This window comes from Leptonotus elevatus, chromosome 10 (assembly GCF_054856555.1).
Source record: "Leptonotus elevatus isolate MCC_2025b chromosome 10, RoL_Lele_1.0, whole genome shotgun sequence".
Lineage (NCBI taxonomy): Eukaryota > Metazoa > Chordata > Actinopteri > Syngnathiformes > Syngnathidae > Leptonotus > Leptonotus elevatus.
Genome location: NC_141248.1, coordinates 16,683,628 through 16,704,613, shown reverse-complemented (window position 1 = coordinate 16,704,613; position 20,986 = coordinate 16,683,628). Strand labels below are relative to the sequence as shown.

At 39.4% G+C, this 20,986-nt stretch overlaps 1 protein-coding gene and 1 long non-coding RNA gene across 3 annotated transcripts; both read right to left on the bottom strand.

Moving 5' to 3' along the window:
- LOC147167378 (uncharacterized) lies at positions 1 to 5,943 on the bottom strand. 2 transcript variants are annotated; one of them, XR_015096299.1, is made up of 4 exons: positions 5,712 to 5,943; positions 4,675 to 4,793; positions 1,580 to 1,654; positions 1 to 395 (listed from the first exon to the last, which is right to left on the bottom strand). It is a non-coding gene; the product is annotated as an uncharacterized LOC147167378 (long non-coding RNA). The 2 variants fall into 2 exon arrangements; XR_015096298.1 differs by lacking the exon at positions 1 to 395 and having other exon boundaries at positions 406 to 1,654.
- Positions 5,944 to 6,241: 298 nt separating this feature from the next.
- dusp7 (dual specificity phosphatase 7) lies at positions 6,242 to 17,110 on the bottom strand. The gene is made up of 3 exons (XM_086087633.1): positions 16,265 to 17,110; positions 13,438 to 13,866; positions 6,242 to 10,103 (listed from the first exon to the last, which is right to left on the bottom strand). Exons 1-3 carry the CDS (start codon positions 16,665 to 16,667, stop codon positions 9,787 to 9,789), a joined length of 1,149 nt encoding a protein of 382 aa, XP_085943759.1. The 5' UTR covers positions 16,668 to 17,110; the 3' UTR covers positions 6,242 to 9,786.
- Positions 17,111 to 20,986: the final 3,876 nt, after the last annotated feature.

Genomic DNA, 20,986 nt, shown 5'->3' with positions numbered 1-20,986 from the left:
AAAGTTCAAAAAAGTTTTTATTTAATTTCTAGTTTTACTCTTTAGCATAACTCGTGAAGCGTGGTATCATCTCAAGAAATACAAACAAGGCCACTTTTTGATTTGATCTTTTGGATGCTCACTGAACCAAAAGTGACCAAATCAGAAAAACAACAACTTTTGCCAAGTCTCTTGATTGTTGAACTTTTTTTTTTTAGGGGGTCGACTTTCTTGCTGCGCCAGATGCACTGTGAAAACCCGACGAAGACACCAGCAGCTATATGAGGCAGAGCGACCGGGCGAGATGGTGATAAAAATACTTTTCGCAGCCCAATCCGTCTGATGATATCCCTGGCCGTTGCCATGGCAACAGGAAGGAAGCAAAGTAGTCGCAGAGCTCAGCGGGACAGACTGAACTGTGACAGAAATAAAGAGTGTGAGCGATTGTAGCCTCCAGAACAGATGGTCTGGATACAAACGCAAATGTATTCAAGGTGATATATGTGTTGAATTTATTATGTAATATGTAAAATATGCAATTTGGGAGGATTTATGGTGGTTCCTGTCGAAGCCGTACACGTTTGTGGTTATTACGGGAGCACACAGGAAATGTATCAGAACTTCTCCTACATGACCCAGCCAATCAAACCGTTTGTTTAGAGTAAGTTTTGCGAGTTGATTTGAAGACAATGAAAACATTGATTGTGTTTTCACTCGAGTAGGCAGCACTTCATCATCACAATGGAGAATTACACTTACACAAAAGTGAAAAAGGCTCACTGTCACTATCAATCTCTCAAATATAAGAAATGTTTAATTAGTCTACCAGTTCAGTGTTGAAATAATCTAAAAAGGAACATTTGAAAACATTGAATGAACATTCTTTTTCATTCTTTTCTTCCATTCTCTTCACTGTGGGATCCTTTGGGGCGAGTTCAGCCGGTTTTATCTGACCCCTTTGCATGACCCGTCAACTTGCATAATCAGCCTCCGCCAACTCCAGGCTGACCCGAGATGCACCGAGCCCACATCAACCGGACGGTGCGCTGATTTCACTCATTGGTCAGCAGGGAGGCTCGCTGGAGCGAGGAAACAATGCAGTGCAGCCGCTACGGCGGTGCTTTCATCTCAGACGTTACGCATGTAATCATTTTGCGCTACATATGGTTCAACTTTCTTGGTTTGCGTAAGGAAATACTCAAGGAGCCCGGAAGCGATTAGATTAACTTGCATTCCAGAAAGAAAATGGAAAGTCAGAATGATTCATGTCAGACGAGAATTCTATATGTATGAAACACAATCAATGATCATTTCATTACTGACTGGATGGATGGATGGATGGATGGATAGATAGATAGATAGCTTGTGCACCACCTCGCCCTTTCTCTGCTATAATGTCACTGCAACGGTACGTCAAAGAACAATAAGAGGAGGAGGTGGAGGAGGAGGTCAGGAAGGAAGGAAAGAGACAGTGGGGTTAGGGCTTGACACAAGGCAAGTACCATAGGCATTCCATTGAGTCCATCAAAGAGATTGTGTCCACATACTGTACCTAAAAACAGACATTTTGTCCACACCTCCAAGAAAAACAAAATCTTGCCTTGCAATTGGCTGGCGACCAGTCTAGGGTGTACCTCGCCTCTCATTCAAAGTTGGCTCCAGCTCACCAGCGACCCTATTGACGATAAACTCTACAGATTAGAATTTGGATAGATGTATGCGAAAAATCTCAGTTCCCGTGAAAAGGCATGTAACAAGCTGTCGTGCGCATGCCAAAGCAACAAGTAGCGCAAAGACTCCTAACTGTAAAACTAATGATTAAATCACGACTTTTCATTTAATAACACGACATATTTTAGACCCCAGTTTAAATGTTATTTGTGTGGTATAAAAAATTAGACAAAGATAATTCCATAACTTTTTTTCCACTATTAACGTGACCTACATCCTGGAAAAGTCATCTGAATTTTACTTTTCGAGAGAGGAAGTTAACACTAAACAACGGAGATAATGTGGTGAGGCAAGTGTGCACATCCTCTTGTAACTGCGGATGTGGCTGTGTCCAGAATTAACCAATCACATTCAAACGTATGTTAAATGGGAGTCAGCAAACACATGTCCCTATTTAAAGTGGATAAAAAAAAACACAAAACTATAAAAACATAATTTTTTTTAAATTAGCACAAAACTGCTGGAAAGCGTAAACAGAAATTATAGGAAAAGCCTACTCGAACACCTGAACTTTATTTGGGATAAATCAGAGGCACATTAAAAGGAGGCAGGTGTGTGTAGTCCCATTTAACATGAATTTGAATGTGACTGGTTAATTCAGGACACAGCCAGTTTCCCAAGTTATGAGGGTGTGCACACTTATGCAAGCACATGATCTCAGTTGATTTTTTGTAACTTCTTCTCTCAAAAGATTTTTTGTTTAACCGAGTTGTACAGGTCATAGGTCAGGTTAATGGTTGAAAGAGACACAGAAACCTGAACTAGGGTGTGTAGACTTTTGATATCCACTGTTTCAGGTCAGAGAGCTCATGTGACGCATGTAACTTCTACGCAAACGGCCAAAGTAGAGGAGCAACATATTTTCTTTAATTTTCACTTCTTTTGATGTCCCGATACTTGATGTGTCAAGCACAAGGAAGTAAGTTACAGCAGCTCCGATTGTAAGCTCATTCAAAATGTCTGCTCACATGGCCAATCAAGCAAATACGACTTTGGCCTCCGAGATAGCGAGCGGCGAGAGGGTCAGCGAGATAAGAGGCCGCTTGTGAGTGTGTGTTTGCTCACCGAGGCTCAAAGTCAAAGTCAAACAGTCACAAGACGCTTTTTTTTCGCCCACGCGCTTCCTGTGTGACGCCGTTAAGCAGTCATACGGGTGACACTCGCAGGCGTGGACCGGTGCACACACTGACCAGCCGGAGTGTCATTATGTTCACACCTTTTTTTAATGGGTGTGCTCATTTTGTCAGACGTGATGTCAGTCAGTCAAAGTTCACCCTGCTGTAAATTTGTTCAGTGCACACACTGTAACCACGTATCTCAGGAGGGAACTATATTGAATGAATATTGCACATGCAAGTCTGTGCTTGAATAGCTTGCAAGTGAAAACTCGGGGCACTTTACTAAGTACACTGGCGCGATGTAATTTGATCCAGTACATTGTCAGATACTTCCGTTTATTGGAATTTAATTGTCATTTACCCGAATGTATTTTCATTTAACATAACTTAATTTTCATTTATTTAAATTACTTTAATTTAAATGTATTTTATTTTAAATTTGCTTCCTTTTTTTTATTTATTTTTTTTACAATTTATTTACTTGTTTTAATTTTATTTATTTTAATATCAATGAAATGTATGTTATTTTACTATTATGTTTATTTATTCTTCTTCACATTTATTTAAAATAATTTTTACACAAGCATTATGTAGTTTGATCGAACGAGCTTGTTGAGCTTGTTCATCATCAGATTCTATTTACTTTCATTTATTATGTTTTACTTGGTTTTCAATTTATTATCATTTAGCTCCATTTTCATTTATCTTAATTTACTGAAGCTAAAATTTATTTTACTTCAATTTACTTTCATTTCATTTACTTTTATTGATTTTATATTGATTTTAATTCTGTATTTTATTTTATTTTATCTTGCTTTATTCTCATTTACTTTTATTTATTTTAATTCACTTTCATTTCATTTCGCTTTTATTCTAATGTATTTTTTTATTTTAATTAATTTGTATTTAGTTCAGTTTTGCGTTGTCTTTACTTTTAGTTATAAATCAATGTCGCTTCTTTTTTTATTCAATTTTAGTTTATTTAAATGTAAATGCATTTTAATTGTGTTTGGTTTGTTTATATTTATTTAATTTTATTTGTACTTACTTTTCTTTATTTTGATTACCTTTTATGTTATTTAAATTTACCACAATTTTAATGCATTCTATTTTAATTTACTTTCACTTGAATTGACTTCAATTTAATTCCTGAGTAATTTATTGATTTACTAGCTTTATGTTATTAAAGCATTGTCTTAACTTTACTTTTACTACTAACATGCCAGTTAATAATGTAAAATGTTAATTAAACACTGTACAGTTATATTGGCCGCAGTTTGGAATTTGACTTTGGTCTTACAACTTTACGATGTGTAAAGGTGCTGCACGCACACATGTACACACACGTTCCTCTTTGCATTTCCTTCTTTTTTTTTTTTTCCGACTGACTCAACGCACATTTTCTTTCAGTCTTCTCAGTAAGTGTCGCAATGTCTCTTTCAACACACGCAAGCACACAAGGACACTGGTTGACTTTCAATTTTGTTTCACCTTAGAGCTATGAATTGAACTAAAAGTTAATTTACATTTAGTTTCATTATCTACCATACTTAACAGGAAGTTAACTATTTTACTTTCAAATTAAAACAATGTAAAACTATTCAACATTTGAAGATGACATGCTAATACATTAGCATCTGCTTGATAAAAATGTAATTTGCATATGTAATTGTGTTAAATTCCCCGCTCTATGGTATTCATCACACATTTCCTCGACATCAGCAAACTTTTTTCCTCTGCGGTGACATTCGCTCCCAGAGATATCGCGCCTCGCTCGTTCCTGTTCCGCGTGGGCGTAATTAATTCCCGGTTTTCATTATCTCGCATTGAGCGGCGGAGACGTTACCTGTGTCACATGAGGCGTGATGGCGACGACGGGGGAGGGTGGAACCCTGTCACCGGGTTGCCAGGTAACCTGCGAGCGACCAGTCAGCCGTCATTATCGTCCTCATCCTCCTCTTGGCTCTGCAAACAGGATGGTGGCGATCGCAGTCATTTACTGTTCGACACTTCATGAACTGATCATCTAATGTGGAGTTTAAAGGCACAATTAGTTTAACACCGCTGCAAATTACAAACACAATTATCCCCATTGTTTCTTTATAATGCGTTATCAACTTTGTGAAGGCCTAATTGTTTTGGGATGAGTTGTGAAACAAAAAGAGGAAATAAAGTGACAAACAATGACTAAATGGAGTCTAGGGTTGGACTGCTGACTCAACAACTTTGCACATTCTTCCTCATTTCCTGTTGTGAATTTAGAAGTCATAACATTTTAAATACAGTGTGTATTTTCTATTTGTTTATTTGAACTTATAGGCCTATATGTCTAGAATCTACCACAGCACTTTGTAACTTGTTTGATACGTTTCATACAGATAAAGTTATGTTAACTAAACGAATGTTGTCAAGTAACAGACGTAACTTTTAAATATAAATACTCTATGCCAAAAGGGTTGTGTTTTCAAGGTTCAAGACAGATCAATTATTCTTATTATTCAAAAGTGGAGAAGCGGCGGTGTATCGTATGTGTGTTTATCCGTTTGTTAGTAGAACACTTCTGAATATTATTATTATTAAAACGTTTGTTAGCTACAAGGCTACAGTTGCTACTTCCTGAATTATGAAGAATAACGTGATAACGCTCGAGTTGGACTACCAAGACTCAAACAAAATAAATAAATAAATAAATAAAAGGTATGTTTGTTAGCTTGCAGGCTACGCAACTTTTTTTTTTTGGGTAGACAAAGCATTTAAGTCATGAACTTATTTTGATTGAAATGATTAATTATTTCAAAGGGAAAATACAATGACAAGCCAACATATGAACGTTCATTTGTAGTTCTAAATATATTTAGGGTGTTTTTTTTTTTTTTTACTCACTTTGTCTCTCCCACGACGTTATTCCTCTCTCCTACAGCGGCCATTACAATGAAATGCAAATGACAAATTACGCAAATTAGGCGGTGGCTTCATTTTGCGACAAGATTGTTGATTCTGGAGTGGGCGGGTGTTTCATAAACACATTTTCGTTTGACGTTACTGTTAGCAAGCCGGCTAACCTGATAATAGCCAGATTGATAATTGTGACACTCTCAAGGGAGTTCTTCACAAGGATCTCGTGATGTTTGTGAGCAAATACCGCGAGAATTCAGCTTGCTGGCAAGGTTACAGGCAAGCTACCTCCTGGTTCACAGGGGGATCACACGACTATGATTCTAGAATAGGAAAATGGTTCCTATCATGAATCAAATGAAAAATCTAAATTCAAAAGTGAAATTTTTTTTTTTTGATCATATAGCTAGCAAGTTATGTTAGGCTCATGGGGTATATTTTAGATCCTGGAGAGTATGAGTAAATAATTAATCTACACGCAGATAGCTTGGTGGAAAGAATGGAAGCCAACAACACAGTAAAGAAAAAATATGTCAATATTTATTACAGTATAAACAAGTGTGGTGTGGTTTGAGTATACTGTACAGTACAATACATTGGGCCAATGGTGTTTCTATCCCTCCTTCCCTCGCCCACACAGCTTGCATGTTGTGTTAAAAACAGCACAATACAAATCGACCATTCAATACAAAACGGCCATTCAATGCAACACGATGCAAAGACGCATTGTCCCCCCCCCCAAAAAAAATCCCTGAAAATTCCCTCATTGAGGTAACTTTTTTTTTTTTAAATCACTCACTTTATTCTTTTTACTTCAAATCGTTGAATAGTCCCTCCAGTCCTGAGCACATTGAAACCCAGATGTGGCTACAAGTTAAGGACACAGAAACGTCCGTTCCCGTGATGTGGCAACATTTACGTGTTTTTCCCCCAATTTTTTTTCTTCTTCTATTGTTATATAAAAAAGAGAAATAACACACAGGAAAAGCAGCTCGGAATCAGTTTTACAAAATGAAAGCTGCGAACTGAAACAGAGTCAAACACTGTTAAGTGTTTTTTTTTTTTGGGGGGGGGGGGTCATTTTCCACTCTAGTGCTGTAGTAGAACAACATTTGCATATAAAGTCATAACATATTCAATATATATATATATAGTGTATATATTACCATTAAAAGGCCACAGGAATAGCATAGAGCACATTTAAAACTAAACAAGACGGAAATGTAGCTTGATGGGTATTTGATTACTTTGCCTTGATTGGGTAAAGGTTTAACAATCAATTTGTTTGATAGTTCTGAACTCCTGTTTCCACAGCAGTGGAAGATAATGTCATAAATAAATAGGCCAATGAATACAGAATTTTACAAAAAATTTGAGTTGGGGCAAGCGGCGGTCATTAAGCAAATGCGTTGATCAATATAGTACAAAAGGACATTTGAGGTCTTGTACAAAAAATGAGGAGGAGTATTGCAGAGTAATAAAGACAACCTTGTGGGCCTTGTTGGGTAAAAAAAAAAAAAAAAAAAAAAAAAAATCTTACTGCATTCTTTTTTTCTATAAATTATTTTTATCGTTTACACAGCGGTCTTGTAAAAATTGACATACAAAGAGTTTTTAACAGTCAGTATTAGAAAGAGTTTGTAAGGCCATCTGAGACCAACCCTGCTTACAACCGACCGCTGGACACAACTCGTTCGGTTTTCGATTGTAAAAATTTAACCCCACGCAAGAAACTCACAAGAAAGTTGCTGTGGTAGTCTTAGTTAACCATTGGAGTGGATTTAGATCAGAATTTGGGGGCAAAAATCAACACATTTGCTCCATTCAACAGATTAGCTTTTAATAATTTTTTTTGTTAGCATGTGGCTAAGCTAACTAACGCCACAAAAGAACACAGCCCAAGTCTGTGGCATCAACTCATTCGCTAACATGACACGGCCGAGTTACACAGCACAGCTAACACGTTTCCTGACGCAAAGTTGATTATAAAGACTAGAATTTCACCACTTGAATGAATTGAAAGCTACCTCTCCCCCCACCATTTAAATTGACATAATCGCTTACTTGCTGTTAGCATCGCACAGATAAATTAGCTAACAGCACGCAATACTGTAAGTTAATTTCCTGATGCTAACTCGGTTGTAAAGTTTGAAGTTTAATAACTAATAAAATGAAAGACGTTCCTTTTCAGCAATTATGTCCAAATCAACGCATTTGACTTTTTTTTTTTTTACCCTTAGTTTGGCAGCTACCTATTTAGCTAACACTGCTAAATATGCTAAGATGAAGCCAATCATTAAACATATGGGTTGTACATAAATTTTGAAAAAATTAAAAATTGGATAAAAATGTAAAATAAATATATGTATTACCAGTTGTGAGAGGTTTGGCGTACGTTTGGACAAAAGCTACACATTCTTTTGCACCCGCTATATTAAAAAAAAAAGGGGTGGGGGGGCATCCATCTTGACGGGGCAGCAGGAGTTCATGTCAGTCTTGGAAAAATCCTCCATTTTGTAAATTAACAACAAAGTCTTCGTTCCTTTTTTTTTTTTTTTTTTAAGCAACATCCAACGAGTGGCTGAGTCATACAGTATCGCAGCATGCTCAGGTATACAAAACATTATAGATCTGCTTACTATTACGCTGTAATATATATATTTATATCCAATTAGGTTGAACACTTCTCTCGTACAATATATACTCAAGGCTTAAGGGTGATTCAGACCAAATGTTTTTTGTTTTTTTTAAAACAGTGGGCCTGTTTAAGTGCAGTTTTCATCTGTATACTTTTAAGAGCCTCTTTTACCGAGACCCCCGCAACATGGCCGCATCCGAGTCGTAACAATATCGAACCCGCAGATGCAACGGTGCCCGTTTTCACACAGAACCCAGCAAGTTTGAAGGTTTCCCAGATTTTGGCTTGATGTATAAAATACTTGTCGGACAAACTGCTTTTAAGGATCACTCCTCTGTCATGGTGTTACGGCGTTCCTAAACATACTATACAGGCCAAACACTGACCCACTTCTGTTAAGAGCGCCTATACTACTGTACTTCTAAAAAGATCCAACCTCCAAATCTTTGCAGTTCGCACCCCCATTCTGCGACAAACCAGACGTAAGACTTGGCTTTAACATGCTGCGTAAAAAGGGCTTTGTACATATTCAAGAAAGGAGGCACTTCTTTGCCAAAGATTGCCAAGATAAACTAAGTGCTGCCTTCCACCCACTCTGACTCCAAAGTACAAAAACCGGTTTGGGCAAAGCGTCTCACTTTGGCGCAATGACACAAAGCAGGAAGTTGCGAAACAAACAACTGGTTATGCGGCGTTGGGAAGGATGTGTGAACTAGAGTTGGTCAAAAGTCAAACAGAAGCCTAAAGTTTGGTCCTTTTAGCGGACCACCTCGGGATCGGCCATCTTGTTTCTTAAAATGGCTGCATGTCAGTGCCAGCACGCCATTGGCTACACAACTGTGCAAACTGCATCGGATCATCAAAGCCCGCTTTTTCCTTTCTTTAGTTTTACAATCATCATTATTATTATTATTATTATTATGTGTGTATATATATATATCGATACATGGTCTAAACTTGTGTGTAAAAGCACACAAAAATATACCCAAAAAAATGCATATAGACATTTCTTCCTGCTATAACATACAAACAGCACATACAGTACAAATACTTTGTGTGTGTGTGTTAACATTTCCTTGGTTTTTAAAAACTCTACATTCCGTAGAGAGATTTTCCGAAGACTCCCGAATTTCCGGGTGTGAGGAGGCGGTCGCCTCTAAGTGCGGCGCATTTTCTGTTCTCCACCCCCCCCCCCCAAAAAAAAATCTTTGCACGAAGAAGTCTCCTTGGCTTGATGAAAGCTGTCCTTCGCTTTCTTAAAAACTTCCCGCTTTCCGAGGCGTCGTCTGCGACCTCGACTTTGCCGCGCTCCCCGTAGCTAAAACATTCATTAAAGCGGCTGCTAGCGCCTCCAGCGCAGCAAACGTGGTTACCGCGGTAACAGGGATGATGACCTCGACCCAAAAGACAACGAGGTGGCACTCCTCACGTGGACTCCAGCGTGTCCAGCTGGAACACGTTGTGGTTGGTGGGCGTGGTGAAGAAGAGCTGCTCGTTGGTGGGCGATGCGGGGTGGTTGTCGCACGGGCTGTTCAGGCCCAGCGTCCGCTCAAAGTCCAGCAGCTGGCCCATGAAGTTGAAGTTGGGCGAAATGTTGGACTTCTTGCGCTTGACGAAGTCGTAGGCGTCGTTGAGCGACAGGTTGAGCTTCTGCATCAGGTACGCCACCGTCACCGTCACCGAGCGGCTGATGCCGGCCAGGCAGTGCACCAGGATGCCGCACTTTTTGGAGCGTGCCTCGTCTGAAGGGGGAAAAAATAGAAGATGAAGGCAATCAGAGGATGGAACCCCAAAAAATACATTTTATGTATTCGCAGAAAGAGCGGTTATTTATACGCGCTTAAAATCCTTCTTTTTTTTTTTAAACCCACTTCATTAGTCATTTATATTCATCTCACACCGTTTTCTGTATGTAAATTTTGGATTGTTCTTTATACAATGTATTTTGGGTTATTATTATTGGGTATCTGGAATGGATTACGGTAATCAGATTTCAAGTAAATATTACTTCTTTTTTTACAGTTATATGGGAATGTTGTTTTTGTACAATCGTCAGCCGGATTTCCACTAGGGCTGGGTTAAAAAAAGAAGAAAAAAATATATATATATATATATAAAACCGATTTTCCTTTTTGAGCCTAATATTGATTCATAAAACCATGAATCGATTATTTTAATATATCTTTTTTTGCCCATAAATTCATAAGGAAATATAATTTTAAAGGCCAGGTTTCTTTTGTATCTTAGTATTTTCTTGAAATTTATTGTTCACATGAATTTAAAAATATTTTCTTCCATTTATAAAAAAACGGACAGACCATTCAGAATCTTTATTAACAATTATTGAATTAGAATTATGGAAATATTTTCATCTCACCCTTGCTGATGTCAATGCTTGTGGAACACCGGAGTGATTGTAGCATGTGTTACTTTCATTCATAAACTAAATAATTTAACCAGTTATGGCCTCTGCAAATTTTTATTTTGAAATTGTTTGTGGAGTTTTTAATCATTCCCTTGATTTTTAAGAATTGATGTTCCATAATTAATATTGAATTGAAGCGGATCGAATCGAATGGGGAAAAATTGAAATCGAATCAAACTGAACTCTTGTGGATAGAAATCGAATTGATTCAGGAAATTAGAATCGATACCCAGCCCTAACTTCAACTACCATTCTCAGGGATACGGTGCTTCAAGTCAAACCACGAACTATACGTTGTTGTTGTTGTTGTTTCATTATTAATAAGCTGCATCCGTCTGTCCCTCCGAGGCCTTGCGACGCTCAGGCCATTAGACGAGCTTCGCTTATTGCTGCCTCCAGACGCCTCTTGTGTACACCGAATTCAATTTGTGTGTGATGTCTGCTCACTCTAAAGAAGGGGGGGGGGTGTTGGGGGCTCGAAATGGCCATGCGGCTAGCTAAAAGCATCCACAGCAGACTCTGAAGTCCAATAAGACGATGTCATCATTGACTTCGACATCACTTCTTGGCTTCCTTTTAACAGCTGAAAGCAGCTTGGACAAGAATGCGACGCGAGTGCCAACAGTGGTTATTAGCACCAGGCTCCGACACAAGTCACGCTTCCTCATACAGCAGCATTCCTCTTCTCACAATACATAAACACGTTTAAAAAAAATAAATAAATAATGGGAGCAAATCTAAGCCAAATAAACAACAGAGAAAGTTTTCGGTCATTTTCACTGACCCACTCAAGACGCCAGACGACGTTGAACGACTGTCTGACTTTAACACGGAAGCTCACAACACGAAAATGATCACGATATTGTGGGGAGGTTGGCGATATAAAAAAAAAAAAAAAGAGGTTACAATATTGTGACAAAAATTTACCCATACAATAAATCTGTAATAACACTTAATATTAAGGCATTTACTTGCTAATGCACGCACACATCGAGTTCCTCCACAAATTGACTCGGTTCGCAAGCATATACTTTTTCCCTTCATCTGACCATTAGCATGGGTTTTAAACATAGAAGGGCAAAACATGCCTTGTAAAAATTTAACTGCACCAAAAAAAAAAGCCATCAGAGGGTGCTAGAACTGCACAAATGGAAATCAACCTGACTTTTTTAACAGATATGCTGCTTTTAATATCGTGGCATGACGACGACGATATTGTGGCCGTTTTAATATCGCGATATCACGATAGTGCCGTTATCGTTACATCCCTTATCGTTGAACTACTTTGCACAGCGGCGTAAGGATACGTCACAAGTTATGAAAAAGGCACGTTCAGTTAATGTTGTACTTTGTGTTTTTCCCTTGCTTGCTTACATTTATGAGCTACAAGAGCTTTTCTCACAAATACTGTTACCGTTGCATTAGAATATGCTAGCAGTGCCGTATAAATACTTGGTATTTTTATTACCGTTTCTCATTGGATTATTTTATATTTATGGCCTACAAGTGTTTTTCATACAAATAGTTACTGAAATTGTGATTTTACTTTTGCATTACCGATGGTTAGCGAGTCGGAACAGTCTTGCAAATTTGTTTTGGAACTCTGGTCGTACATCGAGGACCGTATTCATTAGCCCCTTTCACACTGCCCGTCAAAGTCTGTTTCCGTGTCAAAAGTCAGGTTTCCATCCATCCAACTGTTTCGAATTTTTTAAGCAAATTTACTGAAAATGCGCAAAACGGACATGCGACTTATGCCAATTTCTATCTGTTCTTTTTTTTGTTGCGAATATTGAGAGGGGACTCCGCCGCTGTAGGTGGCGGTATACACCATGAGACGTGATCAACCAGTAATTGAAAAGAAGAAGACCAGGAAGCGACTGTGCCGTGCGATGACGTCGTATACGTTTTTTTTTGCAATTCTTGATAAACCGTAGCATTTCTTTGAGCTTTTCCATCGAAAATAGCATTAATATTCGCTTCTTTAACGAATTCCAAAATTATTTCTGTTTCGTCGTCCCCCCCAAACATACTTTATCGTCCGACATCGCTTTGGGACTACAAACGTACGTGTGACGTAAAATCTGGTCAAAACATGTGACGTATATCTGCCAGCGGTTGTTCGCAAAAAAAAATTCCATAGCCAAAATTTGCATTTTGCTTTTTTCGATACGCTTCAAAATCCACCCCCTCCAAGCGTAAATTTTTTTGCAAATTTTGGGCACTTTTTCGAATTTCTAGCGAATCTATTCAGTTTTATTTTCGCATTTTTTGAAAGTAAAAAAAAAAATTGGGTGGATGGAAACACAACTAAAGGGGTAGCAACATGGATTTGGTTAATTCCCCTTAACAGCAATGGGAATGTGAAAGTTTGAGACCTGACGCTCACTTCCCCGACTTAGTTGTGATGAAAGCAATCGTCAGCGTCTGAAGCATTTCATCCCTCACGCCAGACAACGGGTGCTGACATGATGTAATTATCTTATTGTGCGCGTGAAAGCGCACACAGTTGCTGTAATCCGCTGCTTATTCTGGGCTCCGTGTAAAAAGGCTTGTCATTTCTCATCGTTTTCATTTGCGTCGTCGTCATCGATTGACAGCGGATTATAACGACAAAGTTGACGGTTGTATAAAAAGGAGAGCCGACTCACCAATGAACGAAATGGCCTCCGGGAAAAACTGCGAAAGATTTTGGCTCCAGTGATCCGAGATGGGGATCTGTTTGTACTTGAAGTCCCCTTCGTGTTCGAACATGTTGGGCAGGTTGGGCGTCACGTTGAGGATGTACTTGATGTTGTACTTGCTGAGCACGTCCAGGTTGGCCGAGTCCTTGGCGCAGCCCAGGTACAAATATGGCAGGATCTGGACGGGGAACGCCGGCTGGTTGCTGGGCAGCGGGCTGCCCTCAGACTCTGTGGCGCTGCCCGGCTCGCGGTCCGACTCGCCGTCCGAGCAGTCGGAGCTGATGCGGAGGCCTCCCAGGCCGAGGACGGAAGACGGCGGCGAGCTGCTGGGACACGAACAGTCCAAGTTGGTCTCGCAGTGTTCGGGGAACTCGGACTGGAACTTATTGAAACCTCCTGCGGGGAAAAAGAGATACGATTATCGAAAGGAAAAGGAAAGATTACCGTAAAAATCCGAGTCGTAATTATTTTTGACTGCTATTGAAATCCTGATGAACTAATTTACTGCCAATGACGGCTATGAACGTAAAAAAAAAAATTGAACTATTTCTATTTGTTACATTTTTTCCCCACTTTTGGTAACAAAAATATGAAAACCTAGATTTGTTTTTATTGTACATTTAGAACAGATAGGAAATTTGTGATTAATCGTGAGTTAACTAGTGAAGTCATGAGATTAATTACGATTAAAAACTTGAATCGCCTGACGCCCCAAATTCTTAATAATATTTTCTTTCCTTCTTTTTTTTTTTTTTAAATTCATTCACTGCCGGCTACAAACGTCAAAAATTTATTTTAACTATTTCTATTAGTTTAACATTTTGTTAACAAGAGTATGAAAACCTTGAATGTTTTTATTGTACATTTAGAACAGATATAAAATTAGTGATTAATCGTGAGTTAACTAGTGAAGTCATGCGATTAATTACAATAAAAAAAGATAACCGCCTCTTAATTGTAATAATCTTTTTTTTAATGAGTTTATGGCAGTGAATGAGTTAATAAATATGGTTATCTATTAAAAACTACCAAAACCCAACTTTAAATATAACTTGAAAGAGTAAACAAAAAAAACAAATTAAAATAATGATATATAAAAATAATAAATTATTTGAAGCCACTCTTGGAACACAATGCTAATTTTCTATTAGCAAGTCAATTTGATTTCCCATTCACTGCTAGCATTAGCACTGACAATGTTTCTAAAACTAAGTATGTGTTGCAATAAAAATCCTTTTTGTTGAGTGTTTAGTTTTACTCAATAGCTGCAGTCTTAATACTAGCAAAGAAGTGTACTAGTGGTTACGTAGCTCCCAAAGCTGTGAGACAAGAAAACAGCTGGACACATGTGCTCCATTGAGAGAAGCCAAGTGAATGCTCGCTCGGCTCAGCGGACTTTTTGTGAATGGCACATGCAGCTTGTGGCTCCAGTGGCGCATACACACCCACACACACGTTCATACATCTGCTAGTCAGCTCGTGTGGTATTATTAATTACACAATGCACTTCTCTTCAAATAAGATGCCTTTCTTTGTTCGGGGGGATTTCATATGCGCAGTGAGCAGACGCGTTTACACCGTTCATTCATGAAAAAAAAAAAGAAGAAGCCTGCCTTATAAAGAAGAACAAACGTGGCTGTGCTGCATTTAATTGAAAACACATTTAGGCTCACATTGGGTGTTTTGTTGTTGCTGCACATTCTGTAAGGCAAGTGACTAAATACGTAAACACTACAAATTTGGAGAGTGGATTTCATTCTTCATTAATAAACACCAGTGAAAAGGGCAATTATACAGGATGTTCAGAAATGCACTGTGCAATTGTAGTCCTCATTAGACTTCAATACACAAATACAGAAGGTCTTCATTAGAGTAGCAGGTGAGCTGGAACGCATCCCGGCAGACTGGGCGAGAGGCGTGGTACACCCTGAACTGGTTGCCAGCCAATTGCAGGGCACATACGGTATCAACAAACAAACACTCAAACTCACATTGAGAATCCCTAATTAACCAAACAAGCATGTTTTGGAATGTGGGTAGCGGCTCGGATTCGAACACCAAACCTCAAAACTGAGGCGGATGTCATAACTACTTGGCTACTGGGCCACCCATTTTGAAACGGTGAACATAGATAATTGAAACCACAAAAACTGCCTCTGAATGTGACAGTTTTAAAAAATAATAATAATATTTACTTTAATTTTATTTATATTTTTTACTTTTTCACTCATAAATTCAAAGTCAATTTTACATGGAGAGTTTTGAGGACAATTTACCAGTTTATTAAAAAAAAGTGTTGAGTAACAAACCCTCAACCTTCAGCGTGTGAGGCAACCACTCTACCACCTGAGCCATGCCATTCCTGCTGTATGTTAGTATATTAATGGTGTCAGGTGGATTTCTTATACCTCCAACCGTTTTTGGTCTCATTTTGGACACACCAGCAATGAAGTATAGCGGCAAACAGCATGAGTTGCATGGCTCAGGTGGTAGAGTGGCTGTCTCCCAAGCTGAAGGGCATACGTTCGTTATGCAATGCTTGAGTAACTTAAATAATAATAATAAACTGGTCAAATGTACTCAAAACTCTTGTAAAATTTATTTTGAATTTCTGAGTGAAAAAAACAACAACTTTACACCGTTTTTTCAAGTAAACAATACTATTTTTTTTTCTTTTTAAAGAAAACATTCAAATTAAAAACAAAATCAACTATATGAAAATGGAAGTACAGCAATACAAAGTATATTTCTAATTTGCCACGGTTGATTAGAAACAAGCAGCTTCCAGACTCACCTTCCAGGTAGAACGCCTTGCAGCCGTCGTCCCGAAGCTTCTGGAGGAGCAACCCCAGCACGGAGCTCCCCAGGCCGGACTCCAGTCGCTCGGGACCGGCCTCGTCGTACAGAAGCACCACGTCGCTTTTGCAGCGCTTGACGAACTTCTCCTTGTCCTCGTTGTTGGGGATGATGGAGCGGATGGGCAGGTTGCCCTTCTTCAGCCTGCGCAGCATGAGGCCCGGGATGGCCACGTTGATGGCCGCCTCGACGTGCGACGACTCGTAGAGTTCGTGCGGCCGGCAGTCGAGCAGCAGAAGCGCGGCGGCCCCGGACTCCAGCTCCTCCTGCAGCCACTCGGCGCTCTTACTCATCGTCACGGTCACCATCGCGCAGCCTCCCCGCGGGTGAGGGCTTCTCATCGGGGAAGCGGTGTGTGGGGAATCCGCTGGCGGGACTTGATGGCGCTGGGGGAGGGAATGGGTTTGAAAATCGCAGAGCTAAAGTTCACTTTTATCCTCTTGCCGCCACCTCCACTTCCACTCAGCCGACACGCTCCGATCCAACATGCCCCTCCGCTCCCCTTCTCAAACACGCGGAGGATTCTTCCTCCCACTCCTCCAGCCCAGCGATGTCCATTCGAGCTCCCGAGTCAGATGAAGAAGAAAAACAATTAAATAAATACGGAAAACCAAAGGGTCGTGTTAGGGGCTGCCGTCCGGGTCCATGGCGGGAGTTCGACGACGGCTCACGGGTGACCCGAAGAGCGGCTCTGCTTCCCTGCCTGAGCTCCGAGCAGTTAAGAGGCTGTGAGAGCTCCGGGAGAGAGGGCGGGGCGTGAGGATTTAAAGGGGCCGAAACACACGGCTTGTTCCTCCGCCATTCACGACAAGCCTGGCTCCTGAAAGGATGAACGACCTGCTTGGCGTTCATGTAGGAATGTTCAAGCTGTACAGAAAAATGGAAGGTTGTGGTGATTTCGTGTTTATGAAACACGGAGGTCAACTTAAACAAAGTCAGGGGTCACCACTCACCAACCTTTTTGAAAATGAGAGCAATTTATTAGATAGGTGTTATCGGTGATAAACCCATAAATTATTAGTATTAGTGTGAAATCAAATGTTTTCTTTTATGAGACCTCAGATTAAACTTTTTTAAATGGTGCAATACATTGTATTAATATCATTTTTTTCTTTCAGTTTTAAAGACAATTGTGTGACAAATTACATAAAAGTGGTTGGTCAGGAATAATAATAAAAGTCTGCAACCATTAGGTGCAGTCAATCACGTTTGCATATTTAGTATTTACACTCTCTGAGAGAAATCTTTATCATGGCTGTACTGATGAATCGGGTGATATAAGTGCTTTTAAAATTTGGGAGAAAATCTGCCATTTTTGACGATTTTGCGCATGCTACTGCGCGGTGGCCGATTGGCCATGGACGGCGCAACGAGACAAAAAAAAAAAAACGGGAGAACAACTGGAAATCTACAGGTTCACTTTTATTAAAAAGAAACCCCAAAAAATTGTCTAGGAGTGGACTAGGCGCCCCGCGCGTTACAATTATTGTGCATCCCCAGCGTCAAAAACATTCACCGCTTAAAAAACGAAAAAGAACATGCCCATAAAACCAAAGAGGCGCCACCCTGTGGCACGGTGCCACACTGCGGATTGTTACTAACACAAGACAAAGAAAATGATATCAAATAAAAACAAATGTGTTGGACTTGGAAGAGTGTTACTTAAACTTTAAGGGACCAAAAAAGGTTATTAATTTATTATACATATATTTTTTAAATTAAGCAGCAGATTAATCGGTTGTCAGAATCTTATTCCACCAAATATTGATATCGACAATGGCCTTAAAAAAAAAGCCTATTGGTTGGGATCTAGTCTTTGTTAATGCAGTAAAAAAAAAAAACGTTTTTAATTGTGTGTGAAAATTCCCTTTCATTTATTGCTAGCACGGCAATAGATAGAATAGAACCAAATATTCCTGTTGCTAGGATAGATTAGTTGGGGATGTAAGTACCAAATTGAGGTGTTAACAGCCCCCCCCCCCCCAAACAAACCTCTCTAACGACAATATGCTACGACACGTTGCGACCCAAATGGGAAAATTCTGATTCTGCGTTTGTTTTAACGGCCAATTATCTAAATTTAAGTCACCCATTGATTCACGCACAGCCATAATTTTGGGTGTTTTTTGGCCATGGGAAAAAAAAAGTACTATATGATATGATGAATATCTCATCTCAGGTTACTCACAAATCTACGTAGACAGTGGGGAAATATAGCCTCGGTTCGTCGAACACAAAGATGGTATATAATCGCGGCAATCCATAATTTATTGTGTTAAACGAATGACAGTTAAGTGAAGTCAGATTATTTCCCACGGCACAACTGACGATTTCAGTGGCTGGCAATCACCGATCTGATTGCGGCATGATGTTTTGTTTTGTACAAGGGGCTCACTCCTCTAGTACAGTCTCGGTCCACCGACGATCCGCAGACGATCTGTCATTATATACTTTGCAAGTCATTTAAAGGGTCAAACAGTGCAAGTTCGCATTGCGCGCCACGCGAGGCCGCGGCAGCAGCTGCTCTGCATGTTTGTGGCTCGGGACTGCGGGCAAAACCGTGGACGTGGTTATTGCTGGTCGACGGGCGGCAGTTAGCGCAACCGCGTCGCTGCACAACAACTGCTGCGGCCGCACCGCCGCCTCTCGGCAACTTTAACTTTAGCCCGGCGCGCGTCATCAAAGGCGGGAGGGAAGTTGGAATACAACGTACGTACGACGGATGACGTGTCAACTCAGCAGCTGGTTAAAAACAAACGCTGGCGGCTTGTCACATCATAACAGGGAGAAGTCGGCTGCGTTAGAAGTTTTTATAGTCAGGTTAAAATTTAAATTAAGCATGTTAGGCGGCTGGACTGAGCCCTTTATTTCATATGTATAATTTAAAAAAAAAATCATTATAACCCTGACGTATATAATCTGACACATGCATTGCACAGATAATCCATTAGAGGGCAGTAATCACCCAGCTGATGGCTTTTCCAGCGACCTTGCAAGATCGCCACAAGTGAGACAGGAGAGACACCTGATTTACAAGATTTTCTTTGTCAAATATAGTGGTTAAGGTAAGAAAAAGTTGAAAAATGTTACTTAGACAACATTATAAGAAGTTAATGGGTGGATATAATGTGACAGTACTCAATATTTTTGACTAAATGTTTTAGTAAAACCGTGTTAAAAGGAAGTGTATACAATTTGAAACAGTAGGTGTATAAAGTCATTTTACGCTGAATCAGTGATATGTTATTTTTTGTAATTTTTTTTGCATTTTTCATGTAATCAAAGCTTGATTTTTCAATCAAACTAATGATGATAAATGTTTAAAATGCATAATTGATCATTCATAGTTGATAATTTACCAAAATGACAAAAACGACAGAAATGCAAGTTCTGCACAGGCCACTTTGCACTGTAAGAAATGCAAAGTACACTTTTGCCTGAACAAGAACAGGAACCGTTTTCAGGCTTCCCACTATTCTAAATAAAAATTTGTGACCCTCAAAGTTAAAAAAATGCTGTTTCCAGTTGTTTTGGTGGAGTTCTCAAATCCCAATAGTGCATTATAGCAGTTATACTATACTTATTAATAGTGGGAAATGTTCTTTCAGATTTTTGGAAATACTAATATATTTATTATTATATTTTCGACAGTTATAGAAGTTGATTTTCAATTTTGTTGTTTGTTCAAAAAGACCAATAAATACTCTAAATAATTAGAATTTTCTCTCATATATTTCATGGTTCAGGCTTTAGTTTTTTTTTTTTTTTTTTTGATGTGAGACACAAGTGTATTGTGTTACAAGCATGGTCACGGTATCTTAAGAAGATTACGATTGCTCCACATGTTCTCAATAGGGTTGAGCTCAGGGTATGATTACCCGCCATTTACAGTGGAGTTCGGCAGCCATATTCGCAGATTTCCCCCCCCAAATGTTTTAAATATTTGCCCCAAAGCAGCTAAAGCCTCAATGGTATATTTTGCAGCATGGGATCATTTGAGAATGATTTTAGTGCAAAAGTCACAGGTCGTCTTTTTATACCATGTCAGGAAATGGTTAGTTTGGAACTCCATAAATTTTGGAGAGGTCATTTTGACGCCGCCGGGCACCATAAATACCACCTGACTCTTGATGTCCATACAAAACATCACTCGACCACCTCCTTGCTGACTTTGCAGCCTTGTTGGGACATCCATCAAGCATTCAGAACTCCATCCATCAGGACCTTTCAAAGTAACACGGCATTCATCAGTGAATAAAATGTATTTCTATTCTCCTTCACAGCTTGGTTAGCTTAGCTCTATGCATGACTGCAAACCTTTGACGGGTCCTGTAGTCACTAAATATACATTTGAGATGAATTAAGTGATTTTTTTTTTTTAATAGTTTCTCGAGGTACATTAATGAGGTCCCTTTTGTTGGTATCAGAATTTAGTTGCCTTAAGTAAGTGTACAATTTCTGTATGAATGACAGCAATTATTTGAGCAATTGCAATTTTCTATATCTATCACACTTTCCATCTTTTCACTCGGTGGTTTTGTGGCGCACCAGTCCACCACCAGTGGACATGCCATGTCCAGGATTGATGTGATGGACGTGGTGTTATTTTTGTTTATGCAATTACGCAGCAACAAAGTCCTTCATTTTGAGGCCGACGTTT

What these genes read in the sequence shown, in the direction of transcription:
- dusp7 (XM_086087633.1), bottom strand. Translation starts at nt 16,667, where the DNA reads ATGAGAAGCCCTCACCCGCGGGGAGGCTGCGCGATGGTGACCGTGACG. An exon ending in CAAGGCGTTCTACCTGGAAG is followed by an intron (nt 13,867 to 16,264) that starts GTGAGTCTGGAA and finishes TTTTCCCCGCAG; the next exon opens with GAGGTTTCAATAAGTTCCAG. An exon ending in GGAGGCCATTTCGTTCATTG is followed by an intron (nt 10,104 to 13,437) that starts GTGAGTCGGCTC and finishes TTCCCCCTTCAG; the next exon opens with ACGAGGCACGCTCCAAAAAG.